The sequence below is a fragment of the Bos javanicus genome, chromosome 7 (genome assembly GCF_032452875.1).
Source record: "Bos javanicus breed banteng chromosome 7, ARS-OSU_banteng_1.0, whole genome shotgun sequence".
Classification (NCBI taxonomy): domain Eukaryota; kingdom Metazoa; phylum Chordata; class Mammalia; order Artiodactyla; family Bovidae; genus Bos; species Bos javanicus.
The window spans coordinates 25,668,875-25,689,668 of record NC_083874.1 but is presented as its reverse complement, the minus strand read 5'-3'; the positions used below and the strand labels follow the sequence as shown (position 1 = coordinate 25,689,668).

Below are 20,794 nucleotides of genomic sequence, written 5' to 3'. Positions count from 1 at the left end.
CAAATGTATTTTAGAAAGGAGAATTTTTCAAACTTGAAAGATAATTCAAACAGGGTTGGGATAATAATCCATACTCAAAAATATTATTTACATTGAATGGGATGTATAAATACTAAAAATAGCTTCCTATTAGTTCAGATCAGATTTTGCTGCCAAATGAACTCAGATCAGGTCAGATCAGATTTTGCCACCAGATAAACTTTGAAAACTTTCATTTTCTAGAGATTTTAGGATTTTGGAAATAGAGCTATAGGATTATGAAACTATACAAATGAAAACTTCTACTTGACCCTGCTGCTAAACAGAAACATCAAATGATTTACAGGAAGATGGTGAACGTTGATTTGAGGAATATGCTTAGAAACAGTAGCGAGACAGTAATAATGATATAGTTAATATTTCTTGCACAGTTATTATGTGCCAGGCATTATTATAAGACTTTAGCATGAATTAAGTCATGTAAGTCTCTTATAATTTGATGAGATATTATGTTGATATATTGATAGACCTAGTCACAGATGAAGAAACTGAAGCACAAAAAGGTTTGCCCTGCAGAGCACACAGAGCAATTGATCAGAGGGACCCTAATCTTAACACAGAACACTCCCTTCTTGCAATATTTATACTTCAATTTTGTTCTACACAAAGACAGTTTTTATATGTCATATTCATCTTCCTCTTACCAATAGGAAACAAAGGGGTGTACTTTTTATTTTAATGTACTATAATATTTCTCAAGATGCTTGCCTTCATCATGAAATGTCTTTTACATTCTGGCATTTGTAATTCTTTATCTTGAAACTGAGCCAATTAACAGATTATTGACACAAACAAGTTTAGTGTAAATAATAAAAAAGAATTAAGCATTTACATTTTTCCTTGAGAGAGGAGACTGGTCTCTGGCCACTGTTTTATCCACAAGGCCCCACGTAAGAGGCTTCTGTATAATAGCTACTTTATTAGATGAATAAATGAGTTCAAATCTCCAAAATCTCCCAAAACAAGTGCTGCTGCTGCTGCTGCTAAGTCGCTTCAGCCGTGTCCGACTCTGTGCGACCCCATAGACGGCAGCCCACCAGGCTCCCCGTCCCTGGGATTCTCCAGGCAAGAACACTGGAGCGGGTTGCCATTTCCTTCTCCAAAGCATGAAAGTGAAAAGTGAAAGTGAAGTCGCTCAGTCATGTCCCACTCTTAGCGACCCCATGGACTGCCGCCCACCAGGCTCCTCCATCCGTGGGATTTTCCAGGCAAGAGTACTGGAGTGGGGTGCCATTGCCTTCTCCCCCAAAACAAGTGAGTCCCAGTCAAATACTAATTTGTATCATTCCATTTATTTGCATTTTCTCTTTGTTGATGTTAATTTATTAGAATTTGAGATAAAAATTTTATATTGATTGGTTTTTGTATCCTGGAGTAGGAAATGGATGGGAGGTTAACCACTTTGCATTTGGCCAAATGTTTTATTTTAGCTGGGCTCCCCTGACTCCTGGCCACGCTGATATGCATGTGTATTTACAGTGTAAATACATGGAATGTGTGACACATCCTGATAGCATCAGGCTCACCAGCAGCCCCTGGGAAATGATGTTGCCCAACCAGTCTCACCACTCCAAACACTGGATTGCTACAGGCAGGTGCTTCCACCTGATTCCCAGGCCTCTCTGACAGTATCTGAAGAGCTCTTTGACTCAGAACTTTGTCAAGATGAAAGGATTGGGAATGCCAGAAACCATCTTATAAGCCATACTATCTACAATTCTCTAAATTTACCTTGAGCAGACTGCAGTTTCTCATATTAACTACCTATCCTATTCATTAAGGAATTTGTGGATGAAAAAACCCCTCCCTCATCCTGTGCATATTTTGCACCATTGCCATTCTGCTTTGCACAGTCCTGCTTTCAGACTTAAATGCTCGAATCACTCCCTTTTTTCGGGGCTTCTACACTCACACAGACAATTCTCTGTCTAGCTGCAGTCGTTCAAAGTTCTCTCTCAAAGCAAAAGTATTTTCATTGAGGTTGACAACAGATTCTACTTTGCTATTGTATACAACAGTTCTGGCTCTTTAGAGAGTTCCATTATTCCAAATCATCCTCTGCAAAATTGCCCAGTAACCGCTCATTCTTACAGCTTTGCCCTCTGCTACACTGCCATGCTAAGTCTCCCTTGCCCTCCTCCTTTTGTTCCTCTGTACTTCTATCAATTCTGTTCTGCAGGGGTTGGATGGGCTATTTTGACAGAATGCAGCTTTCAAGGGGGGTAAGTCCAGACGAAGGACTCCCCACTGAAAAGTAGTCATTTACCCTATTTTTTCCTATGTCACATTATCTACTTCTTCTCTGGACATTCTTGGACCACAAAGATATATGCATACACATGCAGAGATACACACCGGCACTCCTATATGGCCCCTGCTGAGAGATGATAATTCAAGGATTTAAGTTGTCCTATTGGCGATGGCACCCCACTCCAGTACTCTTGCCTGGAAAATTCCATGGACAGAGGAGCCAGGTAGGCTGCAGTTCATGGGGTTGCTAAGAGTTGGACACGACTGAGCAACTTCACTTTCACTTTTCACTTTCATGCATTGGAGAAGGAAATGGCAACCCACTCCAGTGTTCTTGCCTGGAGAATCCCAGGGACGGGGGAGCCTGGTGGGCTGCCGTCTATGGGATCGCACAGAGTCGGACACGACTGAAGTGACTTACCTTACCTTACCATTGGCTTTACAAGCATTTATTAAACCAGCCTTTAACACAACATCAATTTTAAGAATTTATTTTTCAATTTTTAAAATTGAAATTCCTGCTTTCCTTACTTTCTCCATATGGGAGATTCATATCCATATACAAGTATGTAATTTTGTGGTTTATCATCAACAGAATTCATAAATTCTAGAAAGCTTGAAAAAGCTAAAGATGTGCTAACCATGCTATTTCTGCTCACCTTTTGGCTATTTTTCTATTAACAAAGGATTGACAAGTAGTTTGCGGGGATATTAATTAATTGAGGAGACACTAACTGCCTCCAGTTTGATACAACAAGATCTGGCACTTACTACACACACGCTACTGAGACATACAGTAGAATGGGCTGTTATACCAGGTATAAGAATCTTGTATGCGAGAACTGGACCACGAAGGCTGAGCACCAAAGAATTGGTGTTTTCAAATTGTGGTGCTGGAGGAGACTCTTGAGAGTCCCTTGGGCAGCAAGGAAATCAAACCAATCCATCCTAAAGAAAATTAACCCTGAGTATTCATTGGAAGGACTGAAGCTGCAGCTGCAATACTTTGACCACCTGATGTGAAGAGCCAACTCATTGGAAAAGACCTTGATGCTGGGACAGATTAAAGGCAGGAGGAGAAGGGGATAACAAAGGACAAGATGGTTGGATGGCATCACTGACTCAATGGTCATGAGTTTGAACAAGCTCTGGGAGAGGGTGAAGGACAGGGAAGCCTGGCGTGTTGCAGTGCCTGGGATTTCAAACAGTCAGACACGACTTAGTGACTAAACAAGGAGCTTAAATGCTGGCTTGTAAACTAACAACACATTAAGTCCCAAAATAGTTTAGAATATATGCCCAGAATTCCAAAGTCCCTAATATAATCATAGAGTTCTAAAGTCAGGACAATTTTTCATTGATTATATACATTGCCATTTTTGTCTTATAAATGAAGAGGCTGAAAAACAGAGATGCTGATTTGTTCAAGATTTTAAGAAATTACTTCAGTGGCCCACCATGTAGTGCAGGCCCTGAAACCCTTCCCCCTCTCTTTGCATCTTTTGGTAGCTGCCCTCTTTTTCTATACTGAATCATGTAATTTACTTGTTGGCTCTTATTCATTATTAATGTATCCAAGAGTATATTTTAGAATGTACAAACATGCTTTTTACCTCATGATGTATATGTTAATAGTAGACATTTTAGAAATGTTGACATTCCTAACATTAAAAATCACTATGTATTTAAAAGTACATACCGCTAAAAACATTTCTTACTGACTTAGATTTTAAAGTCTCTCCAAATGATAAACAAATATCAAAGCCAAATTTGAACCTAAACTAATTCTGCCTGAGTTCTTTAGCCAAAAAATATTTAATTTCCCTAATAACAAAAAGTCACTGTAAATAACTTCTTTATATTTTTCAAAACTGATACACTGCATCCACAACAACCAGTTTCTTATTCGGTATTACTAGTTGTTTCCCATAAATTTTATTTTTATGATTTGCTTTATCTTAAGCTGTGGTTCATATGGTAAAGAAATCTGCCTGCAAGGCAGGAGACCTGGATTCGATCCCTGAGAAGATCCAGGAAGAGCCCCTGGAGAAGGAAAGAGCTACCCACTCCAGTATTCTTGCCTGGAGAATTCCATGGACAGAGGAGCCTGCTGGGCTATAGTCCATGGGGTTGCAAAGAAATGGACACAACTGAGCGACCAACACTTTTCACTAAGCTGTCTTCCAGACAGTAATTATTTAATTCATTGACACTGTTACTAGGGAAATAACTGCAATATGAAACTCATAATACTTGGGAAAGGTCTTTATTTCCTCATTATTCATTCATTCATTTGCTTGTCTGCCTAACTTCCTTTCTCTTCTGTCAGAAAATCACTGTCATAATTGTGTTGCTTTAAATGCACTACAATGTTAGAAGCTTAAACATCAGTTGAATAGCCCATCCACTGGTTCAGAGATGAGCTTGCAATCTAATATGAGCCGGTGAGGGATATTTGCTGAGGCTTATGGGAAAGAAAAGCTTCCTATGTTTCTGTGATATTATAGGTAGACACTGTCTTTCACATTAGATGGAAAGAATGAGGGCTATCCCTGGGAGACAGTAGTAATCATCTGGCTACCAGGCTTGGGAAGAAACTGACAAAGAAAGGACAGAGAGGCCAAAGGGCCTCCCGTTGCATTTTGGGGACTACTAGTTCAAATTTTGCCTGAAACCAGTCCTATCTCAATATATTCTTTTTATTTACTTAAGCCAGTTAGAACTGGGCTTTGAGGGTTTTTTTGGCAACAAAAGCAGGACTGAATGTGATACTACTATTGCATTTGTGTGACAGTTTTATTCACTATGGCAGACATTATTGGTCACCTACACAAAAGTCACTATTTTTCCTTAACAGATTCCCAATTTATTAGTATTTTAGGCAGATAATGTGTTTTAAGGGTCTTCCGCATCCATCCTAGAATCTCAATGTTTATTAGTCTTAACAAATGATGGGGATTCTATATCCTTGTCAAGGACTGCTTTAGGAATGTGATTACGATCAGATCTGTTATGGGCATCATGGGAGATTTCCTAATGCTTGAAAAGATAAAACTTTCTTTGTCTTCCAACTTTTACACGATGCCCTGTAAGGAACAGCCACCTTGCATATAGGGAGAAATCAGAGAATTCAGGAGAAGCCGACCTGGCTTCCCTGAGCCACAGAATGAGCTAACCTTGGAATTCCCCAGATTTAACCTTACATGCAGTAATAAACTCCCCATTGTTTAAGTTTCTGAGAGTCACAGGTCTGTTATTTGGAGCTGAAATCACTCTGGCTGATACATTCACAGACAATATTGATTCATTGAGGCTAATCTCAAGTAAAAATCACCGTACATGATTGATTAAATCCAACCTCTTTAAAAAAATGGATACTTTTACAATTTTAGGCATACTTCCTCATTTGAAGGTTCAGCTTAAAGCAGTTTAAAGACTTGAAGTGATCAATTCATACATAATACAGATTAGATAATTTCTATATCTCAAACCAGAGACAAATGAGAACTTGGCCAGCCGAACACTAACGTATCACTAAGTTTTTATTTATCCAGGTGGTTAGAACCAGAGACACTGGGAGGGTCATCTTGGAAGGCTGCCAGAACAAATGCCCATGAGTCTTAATGGCAATCCTGTTGCCAATTCCTAGGATTCCTACCGTCTTAACATTTTTCAGATCAGAAATTAAGAACAGATGAAAACAAAAAAAGAGACACCTGGCTTGTTGTTTTATTCTTGTAAGGCCAGGAATATCACGTAAGCAATTGAGAAGTACTCAGAAAATGCCCCCATGGAGATGTTGCGATCCCAGATAAGGGGGGTGTGCTAAAGGGACAAGGCTTGTATGGACTTACATGAATGTCTGACAGCAGAGGTGGGGAGGGGTGATGAAGCTGGACAGTGGCCCACATATTTCTGGTCCTGTATAAGGATTCTAGGGTTTCTCCAGTGGCTCAAATGGTAAAGCATGTGCCCGCAACCCAGTAGACCAGGGTTCAATCCCTGGGTCGGGAAGATCCCCTGGGAGGGGTAGGAAATGGAAACCCACTCCAGTATTCTTGCTTGGAGAATTTCATAGACAGAGAAGCCTGGTGGGCTACAGCCACAAAGAGTTAGACATGACCGAGTGACTAACACACATATAAGGCTTCTAGTGGCATCAGTCATAATTACAGAAACTAAACATAAACATCGCCTCTGCTCTGTTGTGATTGCTAAACAAATGCTTAGTAAAATGACATAAAGTAAGAGCTCTGTAAATGTTCATTTATTCCCCACTTCCTTTTTTACTCCCCTCTTTTCTTCCTTTTCCAAGTATAGAGGAGGGGGCTATGGAAAAAAAAAGTGAATCATAATTATGGAAGTTCTTTGACATCTCTAAAAATTATAAATATTATTTTTTTCAAAATTTATGCACAATATATCCAAAATATATACAAAACTTTCCAGGATCAGAATGGAAGCATTTTGCTAAGTGTTTCACTAGTCTCTTAGAAAGTTTTTTGTGCTTCTCTAAAGTGCCTTGGGTTTAAGCCCAACCTGAAAATAACTCCTTTACCATTAGCTTTGATAATGTTTCCAAGGCATATAATTTACATGACAGCATAGGTAACTAATGGGAAAACATCTATGAATTTGCATCAAATATCAGAAGATTTCTTAAATAAAGAATAGTTTGTTTGAGTTCCCTCTTGGGGAATTTCTCCATCACTGTTGAATTATCTTTGGTAATTTCAAGATGAAATTACATCTTGAAATTTAAAAAAAAATAAAATCAAGCTGATAAAATTGCAGTGACATTCCACTGGGAGAAGGAATTGAAAGAATCATGCTCCCTGGGCTGTCCTCAGGAACAGGGCATTTTTATGCTGCCAATTTAGTTCAGCAGAGACACCCCTGGTCCCCACCCACCCGAGTCAGTTAATGTTAACTGTTAACAACTCACGATTGTCTTACTACTATGAAATTTAAACTAACACCAGCTGCATAAAATAAAAGTGAAAGAAAGAGTTTATGAAAGTAAAGGTAGATATGATTACCTGTATAGGAGGTAAGACTAATAAGCAGTATTTGTTCCTGTGAGCTATTCCTCTCAACTGTACAAGGGCCTCCCCGCTTTGACATTTTCGTATCCATTTCAACTCTGCTATTGCTTCTCATGCACTCAAACCACTTTCAGGTTTCCTTTCCAAAAATATACTCTTTACTTGGTCTTAGTTGAATCCCATAGATTCCAGCTCAGATGTGCCACTATAAAGCCCATTTGTATCATCTGATAAGCGGTCCCCACCATCTTCTTAGGTCCTTTTGTCCATAAAGGACTAAAACTGAGGAATAAGTCATAGAGCTTGGAAAAGTCCTTGATAAAATAGTATCCCATAGAGATTTAAAAAATAATTTTTAATGAAGAATAGTAAGGCCATGGAGGTGAAGGATGTTGCAGGAGTGTGTTGCCTGACCTCATGGAGACAATTAGACAATTAAGCATCATTTAGAGGTTTGAATCAACAGGGCTTTGTGACAGGTGAATAGAAGAGCATGGGAGTCAAGGAGAAATATAAGGTAACTCTCAGGTTTCTGACTTTAGCAGGCAGATTCATGATGATGCCATTTTACTCAGCTAGAAAATACTGGAAGGAAATCAATTTTGAATGTTAGGGAGTTCAAGTTGGGATATATTTTATCTGAGATGTTTATGAGAGGTCTCAAGGGAGGAGTCTAGGTGCCAGAGCTCTGGTTTGACCTAACATTGTAAATTTGGGCATCATTCCCACAAATAGTTTACAGCCATGGCCACAAGGAGTAAATGAAACCATCTATAGACAGAAGAAAGTTTAAGGCCAGGAATGTAAGGATCTCCCTGCAATAATTGTGCTGAGGAGGAGCCCATAGAATGAGGCTAAAGGAGTATTCAGAAAGTTTGGAAGGAAACCGAGCATCATATTATAGAAGAGAAGGGTGTTTGAAGAGGGGCTGTCGACAGTGGCAAATATTCAGAGGTCGTTCAAGATGAACACTGAATCATGTCCACTGAATCCGGTGACATTAGTAACCTCGGCAAAGCCAAGTTGAGGACTGTCACTAAATGCAAAAAGTTAGAATGCAATGGGTTAACAGGAGGAAGGTGTGTGGAAAGGGAAGAGAGTAGAGACAACCCTTCAGAGACACACATCTGTGAAGGGTCATACAGTGGACGCGCAACACTGAAGAGGCTTCAAATAGTGAAGAGATTTTATTTCCTTTTCAAGTTAATAGCAACTGAGTTTATTTAAATGCTGCTTGCTTGGAGCCAGTAAAAAAGTTAACATTTACAAAGAGGAGGCACCAACAATGGAATAAGATTCCATAGGATGCAGGAGAGTCTGGAATCCAGACCTCTATCCCTTGGGAAACCCCGAGTTCCCCTCAGTTGAGACCAAGTTGACTAGCTAAGCAGCTTCTGGGCCCCTCTCATGGATAGATTTTTCCTCATTACTCACCAGATATCCCCCTGGGGTGGAGGAGGAGGATATTTGATCAGAAATTGAGACTGATCAGATACCAAGGATGGGAGATTCTTGCTAAAGTAACTTAGCAGGATTCTTGTTTCAACCAGCCTCTTGAGGACAAGGGTCAAGGATCAGGCTAGTCAAGAACATGACTCAAAGAAGTCATGTTGACTTCTTGACTAAAATTTGGTCAAGGAGAGAGTCTTGGTCACTATAGTATTTTTTTTTCCTTGCAATTTCTGACATCTTATGCATGGATTCCTTAACTCCAGCCAAGAAGCACTGAGTCCAGACCTAGCACTGTAATCTAGGGGGCTGGGAAAATTCAGTGGTGTTATCACAGTCATCCCAGGGCTAATCAGTCAAAAGGAAGAAAACGAGGGGCCAGGTGAGAGGGAACAAAGAAGGTTGTGTGTTGTGAAACAGATGCTCAAGTCAGTCAAAATTGTGCATTAGAAAATGAATGGGACCCAAGGGTCCTGTTGCCACAGACATTTAAAGACAGTGTCAAGTTAGCAAAACTAAAATGATTTCTACCCCCTCTCCACAAATCCCATTCCCCTACAAAGTTTAAACAAAGTCCTGGTCAACAAAAATGATGACTCCTTTATCCCATCTTTCTCCAGAGCTCATTTTCATGATCAAAAAATAATCCTGCCAATACTATTATTACTGTAGTGTCATTTTATTTCTCAATACCATACAACACTAGAAGCTGTAGTATCTTCTGAAAATTAACACAAAGTTAATTGGTACTCCTCATTTCATAAAAACTTTGGCTCAGGTAACCTCTGGGTACCCAGAAAGAGAAGTAGAAATTCTCACTGCTGGGCACCCTAGTGCAAGACATGGCCCAAATGATGGGATATCATCTTTACCTGTATTCCTCTATATAGTCCATGGGGTCGCAAAGAGTCAGACACGACTGAGAGACTTTCACTTTCTTTCTTTATTCTCCTGAGTGACTTTGCATCCATACAGATTCCACTTCAGAGAAGCAAAGAAACTATCCTTCATCTATTGTTTCTTGTTCTTCCTTTCTCCCGATCTCCTGGATCTCCCTCTCCCTAGAATTTTCTGTTCTCCCACCAGCGTCCATTTCTATCTTTCAGCCTCTGGCCAGGCTGTCAGTCATTGCATTCAACCGTTATTCTCTTCCAAGGAGCCAGATCTATGGGAGGGGACTTCCAGTCTGCTTATAGGAAGAGGTAAGAGAGGTTCCACAAAACCTTTCTTCTGCTTAAATTGATTTCCTCTTGGCACAATTCAGGTGCACTGTTATGCAAACAGTGCTCAGTACCTTGTCAAAGCACCTCTCTGCAGAATAATCTGCTGTAATCTGAGACCCTTAAGTGGGTGGGAAGGAACCTTGCCCTGAAAAGGAGTGACGGGGTAAATTAACATATGCTGTCCTCCCCTCACTCAAGTAAAACCTCTGCCCTATTGGTATGGGTAGGAGATGGCACAGAACACTATGGTCTGCCCACCGAGTTTTTCCCCTCCACCATGTCCCAGCTGTATGCGTTTTTATGGCACCATCTTTGAGACATCTTCACTTGCTTTCCCATACAGACAGCCCTCCTCCCAAGCTAGTGTCACATGTCTTTCTCTACAATGTTCTTATCAGTTTTCTTGGACATATCACGTGACTCCAGCAAGCTCCAAGAAGAAAACCCTGGATTCAGATCTGCAGAGGGGATTCCCTTGTCACCTATATGGCCATGATGGCTGTTAAATTCCTATGGAAGCTGAGGAGTGACCAAGCTTCCACCCCAAGGCGTGATCTCTCCCTTCCCTTCCTCTGGCTCATTTCCTCTCCCACTCAGTCCTCATGGGAAGGAAGAGAGAGACTCCTCCCCAGGTCAGCCTGTGAGGAAATGGATTCATCCTTGCCCCTGGGAAATAGAAGCAAAAACAAACTCCCAAACACTCAGCATTTTCTCTGGTATTCTGGAGATAATTTAGCCATGTTAGAACCGGCAAGAGGAGATTTAAGACAGAGCAGAAGCAAGGCTGTAAGGACCATGGATGAATTCGGGCAGCTGGTCACATTTACAGGCAGAGCCCTTCTGGGTAACCAGGGAGAGGCACAAAAACTGCCTTGTCAAAGCACCTGAAGTGGGTGGGAAGGAACCTTGCCCGGAAAAGGAGCGCCGGGGTAAGTTAACTCATGCTGTCCTCCACTCACCCAAGTAAAACCTCGCCCTACTGGCTAGTACAGGAGATGGTACACAGCACTATAGTGTGCCCACCCAGACCGTAACAGACTAACTGTAACAGACGTCATCCCTCCTCCAGCTGTGTGCACTGCGGCCTCGTCGAGAAGAGGCCTGCCTAGGGCATTTCTGACCTGCCCCTTAGGATTTTGCCAAAAACTTGGCTCACCGTGTTTACTGTAGGTCAGCAGAAATTCAGGTGCAAATACCTGGCTGATCATCAGAATCACCCCCAAGAACTTCACAGAAAAATAAATTCCCAGATGTCCTCCTCAATTCGCTTGAGCAGAATGTCAGCAGTGAGGACCTAGATTCTCCATATTGGTATGGCTCGTCAGGTGCCAGCTTGGCAAACCATTTTCACAGCTTCAAGAATCTAAGTCAATGAATCTGGAAACGAACTAACTTTCCCACTTTTCTATTTTAAAAAAATAATACATGCAGAGATGTTAAGTGCAATGTTGTACAATCACAACAGTTTATTATCTTTTAAAAATGCAGTAGTGAAAGCTTTGAAATATGAAAAAACATGAAAAAATTTGGGGACCAGCTTAATAATACACCAAGTGAAACCTCTTGGCTGGTCATGGCCATGGCGATTTTGTATCACGTACGCACTTAACTTTCATTCACTTATTCACTTAACAATGAGTATCTACTACATGTCAAGACTGTTTTAGGAACAGAGGATATGGTAGTGAAGCTACTCTGCCCTCTGAGAGCTTTTATTCTAGTGGAGGAGAGAGACTAGTGACAGAATAAAATATAAAGTAGTCAGATGTAGCAAGTTAGGAAATCCAAAGTAAGGAACATGGATTTGGTGTGTTCAGCAATGGGGGTTGTATTGAAATTTCAGGAAGGATGGCCAAGGAAGGCTTCATTGTGTGAATGTGACCTTGGACAGGAAAGACCTGAAGGAAGTAAGGGAACTAGCCATGTATAAATCAGAATCATAATTATCAGGCAGAGGAAAGAGAATGCAAAGGCCCTGGGGTGGGAAAACACTGGGTCTGGTAGGAATGGCGAAGAGGTTGGTAGGAATTTAGCAGGGTGAATGAGGAAAGAGGAAATAGGAAGTGTGTCAGTAACACACAAGGGGGAGCAGATCAAAGGTCAGTGTAAGCACTTGGGTTTTTAGTCTACATGAAATAAAAAAAAATTACTGGAGGGTTTTGGACAAGAGAGTGTCAATACCCAACCTATGTTTTAATGTAACCTCTCTGGGCAGAATTGAAACCAGATTGAAAGGATAGTAGCAGAAGTAGTGTGGCCAGATATGAAGTTATAGCAATACTTCAACTACATGTGCTGTGCGTTAAGCATTTCCATAAAGGCTAAGCATGGGTATATCACAGTGCATTTATGCTTTGGAGTGTACATAGGAAGGAGGCTGGGAATCTGTAGTTCCCTCAGTCTGCTTGGCTCCCATGACTCATGGTGAGAGCATCGTACCAGCAGAGGAGTGGTGCTGGTGCTTTTCATCCTATCTGGTACCCGAACACTAAACAAGTCCTCAAAGCATCCCCATCAGCCAGAGCCTGCACGCTGGCTATGGGACTGGAACAAGCACAGCATCTGCTTGAGGCCCAGAGAACTTGAAGTAACAAGTGCCTCCTATAGAGTCTCTAGCACTCCTTGCTTTTCCTGAGTGTTTTACTTTTCAATGAATGTTCTATAGGCTTTCTGAAGCACTTTTCTATGTCATCAGAGCTGCAGCCTTTCCATCAAGGTTTCAACTAAATATATTGTCCTTCCAAAGCCCTTATTAAAACATTTTTAAGCTCTTAGGTATGGAACTGTTGGGATGCTGCTGGGTGAAAATGCATATTTGCTCGTCTACAATCGCACCTCAAATTTTTCCTCTGAAACACACAATCCTTTTATAGGACAGGTTATCATTATGATATGGGGAGTTTTATGATACATATCAAAACCTCCTAGCAAATAACAGACTATATTTTACATATTTTAGCTGCCCAATACTATTTGCCAGCTAAAATCTGTTCTTATGATGCTGCTTGGTTGTTTTTTTTTCCAAATTGACAAACGCCAACTTCAAATGTATTCTGTGCTCAAATAAAAACATTGGAGCAGAAGGATACACGAGTCTGCAGGAAGTGAGACAAACCTGATTTTCAAGAGGTAAAACATTTGTGTTACAAGAATGCAAAATACAAGTGAATCATTTCATTGCAGAGAACTACCATTCTCAAACATTCATTGTAAAAGCATAGAGAAGATAGAAAATTAGGAAGGTTTTTGTTGTCATTTTGGATCTTACCCAAGTAGCAAAAGAGATATATTTACAAGGATGTGCCAAATTTCAAATTTAACTACGGCAACATATGAAACCAGACTCCCTTGTGGTTACTGGGAAATATATACAGCTTTCAAGACCAGCATGAAGGTGAGTCAGACTGACAGGCATTTGTACAGAGGAGGAAGTTGACATAGTCTTTTAGGCCAAACAGTAATCCTGGGTGGCTCTGAGGGAGTGAGGTATGTAATCACCTCACTGGTGGGAGTCTTTCTAATTGAGAAAATACTTGGCAGCCTCAGTCATCAGCTTGAAAGTCAGAGAGAAAATAAATGTCTGCAAATGAGTACCCAGCGGAGGTGCTTGTTTAAGCTAAGTCTTATATGTCCTAACTCAGTGTTGCCTCTCCTACCCAACTGTGGAACTGTGAATAAATCTGATTTATCCTCTATGTGCAGGGTCCCAGTTGTTGAACTAATTTCTGAATGAATAAATAAGAGGGCCATGAAAGATGCTTAAGACCTAACTTAAGACCTTCCCCTAATGGGGAACAGGGCGCTTCCCCATTACTAGGAACAGGGTGTTTCCCCATTGATAGAGGTACTGGAATCAGATGCTCCATCAGTGGTTCTCAGCAGTTCTCTGTTCAATGAACACTTTTGGGTGGTGACATCGGTAAAGGGATCAAAATGCAAACACTCCTTTTGAGAAAAAAAATGTTTATAAGATTTTTAAAAATGTCTTTCCAGCCATTCACTGGCCACCCTTCACACATTTCTTTCCTCTGATTAGTTATAAATCGTACCCTGCCCTCCTCCAGCCTTTTACCTGACAGACAGTTCTAGAACAACAGGCAGCTGCACTCATGGCAAAATGAAAATTTCATTCGTTCATTACAATTGGCAGCTGACCCAGAAAGAGGGATACCAATGTATGCAATTTACTCAGAAAATCATCATTTAGGGATGCTGCAGAAATAATTCCTGTACGGGTGAGGTCTGGGCACCCCCAAAATGTACATTCCCACTGTCAAGTCTCTAAGCTACTCAAACTACAATTACCTCTGTTGTCTATTTTGTCATTTTTGACATAACTCTCATGTGACACTTTGCTAAGAGCATGACGTTTTCGAGGGTATTGAGAATGGGAAGCTGGCTGGTGGCTCACTGGTAAAGAATCTGCCTGCCAATGCAGGAGACACAGGTTCCATGCCTGATTAGGGAAGATCCCGCATGCCACAGAGCAGCTAAACCCATGCACCACAACTACTGAGACTCTTCTCTAGAGCCCAGGAGCCGCAGCTACTGAGCTCACATGCCCTAGAGCCTGTGCTCCAGAAGGGAAGCCAACACAGAGAAGCCGGTGCACCGCAGCTAGACAGTAGCCCCCTACACCACAACTAGAGAAAAGCTGTGCAGCAGTGAAGACCCAGCATAGCCAGAAGCAAATAAATAAATAAAATTTACAAAGAACAGGGAGCTGGAAATAGCCAAAAGTATTTTGTCTTTCAAAGGTGACATAGAAACTTGAACATAGCCTGGCCCAGCTGGAAGCAGAAGGCTCCTGTTGTCTGCCCTCTAAATCTGCACAATTTTCACCACCCTTTCTCCTCCCTCCTCTTCGCCATGATCCTAAACCCACAGCCTCACTTCTCAGTTCAGTTCAGTCACTCAGTCGTGTCTGACTCTTTGTGACCCCATGAATTGCAGCACGCCAGGCCTCCCTGTCCATCACCAACTCCCAGAGTTCATTCAGACTCACGTCCATCGAGTCAGTGATGCCATCCAGCCATCTTATCGTCTGTCGTCCCCTTCTCCTCCTGCCCCCAATCCCTCCCGGCATCAGAGTCTTTTCCAATGAGTCAACTCTTCGCATGAGGTGGCCAAAGTACTGGAGTTTCAGCTTTAGCATCAGTCCTTCCAAAGAACACCCAGGGCTAATCTCCTTTAGAATGGACTGGTTGGATCTCCTTCCCACCTTTTTAAGGCAGAAATATGGCAAATCCTGAAAAATGATGTATGCTTGTAAAAACCTCTACAATAGTAGCAATTGTGATGACATCATACCTTGACAGTTGCTAATCAGGTTTGCTTCCTCTGACACAGAAAAGAATCTGTCTTGCCTCTCGGTATGAGGTTAAACTAAGATTATCTGGTCAGTAAACAGAATCCCCCATGCCTCAGGCAGCCATGGCCTTGGCAAGACTGCCTGAGCTTGTAGCAAAGGCCACAGAAGGCCACGGGTGTTTGAGATTTGGGGGCAGGTTGAGTTGTCAAGACTTTATAGGGACACACATCTCTTCCTATTACAGAAGAGGGAGCCTAGAGTGGAGAAGAGCAGTGTAGACCAGATCATGGGAAGACTAGTGGTAGAGTCTGAAAAACTCACTGGGGTGAGATGAAGTGAAGTGAAAGTTGCTCAGTTGTGTCCATCTCTTTTCAACCCCATGGACTCTAGCTCACTAGGCTCCTCTGTCCATGGGATTTCCCAGGCAAGAATACTGGAGTGGGTTGCCGTTCCCTTCTGTAGGGGATCTTCCTGACTCAGGGATTGAACCTGGGCTTCCTGCATTGCAGGCAGACTCCCTACCATCTGAGCCACCAGGGAAGTGGTAGAGTCTGAAAAATTCACTGGGGTGGCCTTGGGCTATTTCCAATACAAATAGGATGTGAGTCCTGGAGTTCCTCACTTTGCTGAAAAGTTGAAAGCACTTTTGTTACTCATCCTGTGTTTAGAAACAGAACAAAAATATTTTTGTTACATGTGTAAAGAAGTCATTTAATAGTAAAAATATACTTGCATGAGAAATCTCTTGTCTCCCTATCAGCATTCTCATTTAATAAATGGAAACATTACTGTAGGAATCAAAGGCCTCCTGCCATCTCTCCTTTTTTTTTTTTTTTTCCAGCTTCATGTTCCTTCTCTGCTCCTTTCCCAATTGTCTTCTCCCTGTGTTATGGATGGAATTGTGTCCCCCGCCAAATCCATATGCAGAAGCCATAATCCCCAATGTAATAGTATTTAGAGACAATGCCTTTGGGAGGTAATCATTAATAGACAAGGTCATGAGGGCAGGACCTTCTGAATGAGGTTAGTTCCCTTGTAAGAAGAAATATCAGAGAACTTGTGATCTCTTTCTCTACCGTGTGCAGACACAGCAAGAAAGCAGCTGTCCACAAAGCAGGCAAAGTGCCCTCAACAGAACCTAATCTCACTGGCACCCTAATCCTGGACTTCTAAACTCTAGATCTGTGACAGAATTCTTTTAACAAATATTCCTTAAGACATGCAGCCTATGGTATTGTGCTGCAGCAGCCTGAGCTACCAAGACACCCTGGCTCTTTTTCTCTTTGTCTATCTTTTCCTCTACTACACTCTACCAGGAGGGCAGAGAGCGAGGAAATGACCTAGTGACTGACAGCTTATAAGAGGCCACACTGCTGCATTTTCGCCCCTTTCTCATTAGAATTTAGTGAACAAAGTGTCCTACCTATATTGCCATATGTTACAAAAACATTAAAAAAAAAAAGTTTTGACAAGTCTGCCTTTGGCAATGGAACTAAACTCCTTTCTTTATTGTGCAATTGGTAGAAAATAACTTCTCCTGAAAAAAGAGGAAAACCTTGGAATAGACTGAAGGAGAGGTCAAAGAAAGAGAAGATGACAGGCACGGACAAGGAGAGATGCTTCTGATGCCCTCTCACCGTCCCTGAGCCTCCTGATGCCCAGCCCTCTCCATCTTGCCTGCCATTCCTTCCGTCACACCTTCCCACAGCTTCTTGCTGCCACTTCCCATCTATTCTTTCATTTCCTGTTGAAACTCATTTCAATCCCTAAGAACCCATTCTCCCAAGCCAAGATTTCCATGCCTCCTCCTTCTGGAGTGGCTTCCCTGGCCCTGGTGGCTCAGACAGTAAAGAATCTGCCTGCAGTGCAGAAGACCCAGGTTCAATCTCTGGATCAGAAGATTCCCTGGAGAAGACAGTGGCTACCTACTCCAGTGTTCTTGCCTGGAGAATTCCATGGACACAGGAGCCTGGCGGGCTCATGGGGTCACAAAGAGTCAGACACGACTGAGCAACTAACACTTTCACCTTCTGGAGTAACAGAAAATGATTCAAGTGCTAATGGTTGAAGACCAGCAAGACTCCCTCCTAAATAGCAATTGTACATATTAACTAGAGCCGTCTATGGGAAACATATCCACCTGCATTTCAAAAAGTACTCAGCCAAAAGCAAACTCCAGTTCAGCGCTATACAGGAGAAACGTAAAGAGAGCCACAAATGCAAGCTGCTTATGATACTGCAATTTTCTAGTAGCCACATTTTTAAAAAGTAAAAACAAAGGAGTAAAATTGATTTTAAAAATATATTTTAGTGAAACATACACAAAGTCATTTTAATACAGTTTTTAAAATTTAAGTGAGACATTTTACATTCTTTTCAAAGTATCTTCCAAATCAAGTATGTGTTTTATACCCATAGCATGTATCCTGGAGAAGGCAATAGCACCCCACTCCAGCATTCCTGCCTGGAAAATCCCATGGACGGAGGAGCCTGGTAGGCTGCACTCCATGGGGTTGCTAAGAGTCGGACATGACTGAGCAACTTCACTTTCACTTTTCACTTTCATGCATTGGAGAAGGAAATGGCAACCCACTCCAGTGTTCTTGCCTGGAGAATCCCAGGGACGGGGGAGCCTGGTGGGCTGCCTCCTAGGGGATCGCACAGAGTCAGACACGACTGAAGTGACTCAGCAGGAGCAGCAGCAGAATGTCTCCATTCACACCAGCCACATTCAGCTCCCTAATAACACCATGGGGCAAGAGGCTACTGTATTGGGGTAGCACAGCTGCAGTGAGAGAAAAGGTGAGGCCTGGCAAATCAGCAAATGAGAAAGGCCCCCCCATCCCCATCCCATGATCACCCTCTTCTGGGCCTGAAAGCACAGACCTATTGAAGCTGCTGCTAAGTCGCTTCAGTCGTGTCCGACTCTGTGCGACCCCATAGACGGCAGCCCATCAGGCTCCCCCATCCCTGGGATTCTCCAGGCAAGAACACTGGAGTGGGTTGCCATTTCCTTCTCCAATGCATGAAAGTGAAAAGTGAAAGGGAAGTCACTCAGTCGTGTCCAACTCTTTGCAACCCCGTGGACTGCAGCCCACCAGGCTCCTCCGTCCATGGGATTTTCCCGGCAAGAGCACTGGAGTGGGTGTCATCGCCTTCTTTGGACCTACTGAAGAGGGAACACATTAAATGCTCCTTTGATACGGACTTTTTTCATTGCTTTTTAAGAAAGGTGCTCAAACTACCATCTCCTTAAACATTACTGTTAGAATTTCAAGTGTACAGGAAACAAATTTTTCCGTGGATTCTTGAAGCATAGTACAGTGCTGGTAATAATTTCTATGAGGGGCGAACAGCCTGATCTCTAACTTTTGTAAAGCCAAGGCATCATGTCCTCTGTGCAATGTGGTATTCAAAGCTTTCATTCTATGATCTTGAGAAAATGATGACTGCAAATTAGTTTTGTTTGCTGAGAGATGGATGATTCCCTGCCTGCATGGACTATCAAAATAAAGCTGCCCCATTTTAGAAGGTGTGTAGGGATACAATCGGAGAAGGCAAGGGCACCCCATTCCAGTACTCTTGCCTGGAAAATCCCATGGACGGAGGAGCCTGGAAGGCTGCAGTCCATGGGGTGGCTAAGAGTCGGACACGACTGAGCCACTTCACTTTCACTTTTCACTTTCATGCATTGGAGAAGGAAATGGCAACCCACTCCAGTGTTCTTGCCTGGAGAATCCCAGGGATGGGGAAGCCTGGTGGGCTGCCGTCTATGGGGTCGCACAGAGTCAGACACGACTGAAGCGACTTAGCAGCAGCAGGGACACAATAGTAGCAGGCTTTTGTATCCTGGACTTCACCTTATGTTTCTTTTAGGTGCAGCTATGCTGTGTGTTTTCACTGGGGTTTGAGTAATGTCTGGACCTTCAATTATAGCAATTAACTGTCAACACCACGTGCCAGGCTCATTCATATGCTATTGGTTCACTTAATCCAACAAAGACACCCAAGCCCTTGACATGCCTTACTTCTTATAGCCGAAGTCTGCTTTTTATACAACTTAGAGGTTATTTTAATAGTAGAAATTTCTGGATAAGAGTGGTTGGGGTGGGGGAGAATACTGCTAAAATCTAGTGGAATGAGATTTCCTTTTAATAGCTAAAACTTCTGATGGCCTCATGATATTTACTTTCAAGGATTTCCGGCTGCCAGCCTCTAATCTTTTTTCTCTTTGTTGGAATCTCTCTCTCTCTCCTTCCTTATTCAGGCCTTTATCCTTATCTAAGGGGTTAGATGATAGAAACTAAAGATAAGATTTACATTCAGGAGGTATGTGATTTTATTAAGACATATTGAAAAGTCTTCAGACCGAAAAAAATTGATCTGTATACCATGCTATAGAGTTTCCCTGATTACCTCAGATTACACCTAAGTTGACTTGGGTTAAGAAACTTGTATTTTCTCATTATTATTTTCCCCAAAAGGGGCAATGGCAATTTTTTTTTCAGTCAAATTATAAATTACATTGAAGTATATTTCTACCAGATTGTGAAAAATTCTTAAGGAAAAGGCTATTGCTGTTTATTGCATTTTTAAGGACAGCTCATTCCCATGGTTAATTAAAAGTTAAATGTGTATAAAAAAGAGTTGGCAAAACTTGAATCTCCTCCCTCTCCAGAGGCTTCTAAGATTTTTTTCATGAGCACCGAGTCTTTCCCCACACTCGATTCAGATTCCTTTCTCAGTATATCTGACCAGATGATGCAACATCTGTGTTCTCTTTTAAGAACATGAGAAATGAAGCTTTTTCATCTTCCCTCTCTTTGAATTCTGGGAAATCTAATTAAAACTGCTCAGGTTTTCCTTTTCTTGTTTGCCTTAGAAGACCCCTCACTGGAAGAGTCCTGTGGTGGTCTCCCGCCTGTGGAAGACGGTGACCGAAAAATCAGCCTGATAATGGAGTTGTCGACTCAGGTTTCCCTTCAGAATGAGAGGATCACTCAGCTGGAAGAAGTTTTAGAGGAAAAGGAAAGGAAGATTCAGCAGCTGGAAGCTGAGCGGGAGGCCCATTGTTTCCCAGAGGTCAAGGACTCTCCAGAATGTTTACAAGAAACCCCAGTTTTCTCTAATAATAATGTCTCTCCTGTGGTCTATGATGAGGATTTGTAAAGATACCCAGTAAAAAAAAAAACAATAAAAATTTATTAAGTGTCATCAAGGTAAAGACTAGAGCCCAAGCAATCGCCTCACTGGTAAACGCAAACTCAAGTTCATGGGTCTGACTATCCTATAAAGTTCATATTGGGAGGAAAGAAAACAAAGGGAGGTCTTCAGATGCAAACACCGAACCCTTCAGACATTTGTCATATGATCCACACAGCTGTAGAATACTATGTTTTTAGACATTCCTGATAACAGACGGAGAGGGAAAAGCACAAAACTACACAGATGGTCAAAGAATTTAGCATCATCCTCTC

At 41.9% G+C, this 20,794-nt stretch overlaps 1 protein-coding gene across 4 annotated transcripts in view; it reads left to right on the top strand.

The window, feature by feature from the left end:
- CCDC192 (coiled-coil domain containing 192) overlaps positions 1 to 20,548 on the top strand; it is a 222,190-nt gene extending 201,642 nt beyond the window's left edge. For 3 of the 4 annotated variants that reach the window (XM_061422909.1, XM_061422910.1, XM_061422907.1), the window contains one exon: positions 20,200 to 20,548. In XM_061422909.1, the coding sequence (XP_061278893.1) occupies positions 20,200 to 20,486 (287 nt within the window). In that variant the 3' untranslated portion in view covers positions 20,487 to 20,548. The remainder of the gene's footprint in view (positions 1 to 20,199) is intronic. The other variant, XM_061422908.1, reaches the window with a different exon arrangement.
- The last annotated feature ends 246 nt before the right edge of the window (positions 20,549 to 20,794 follow it).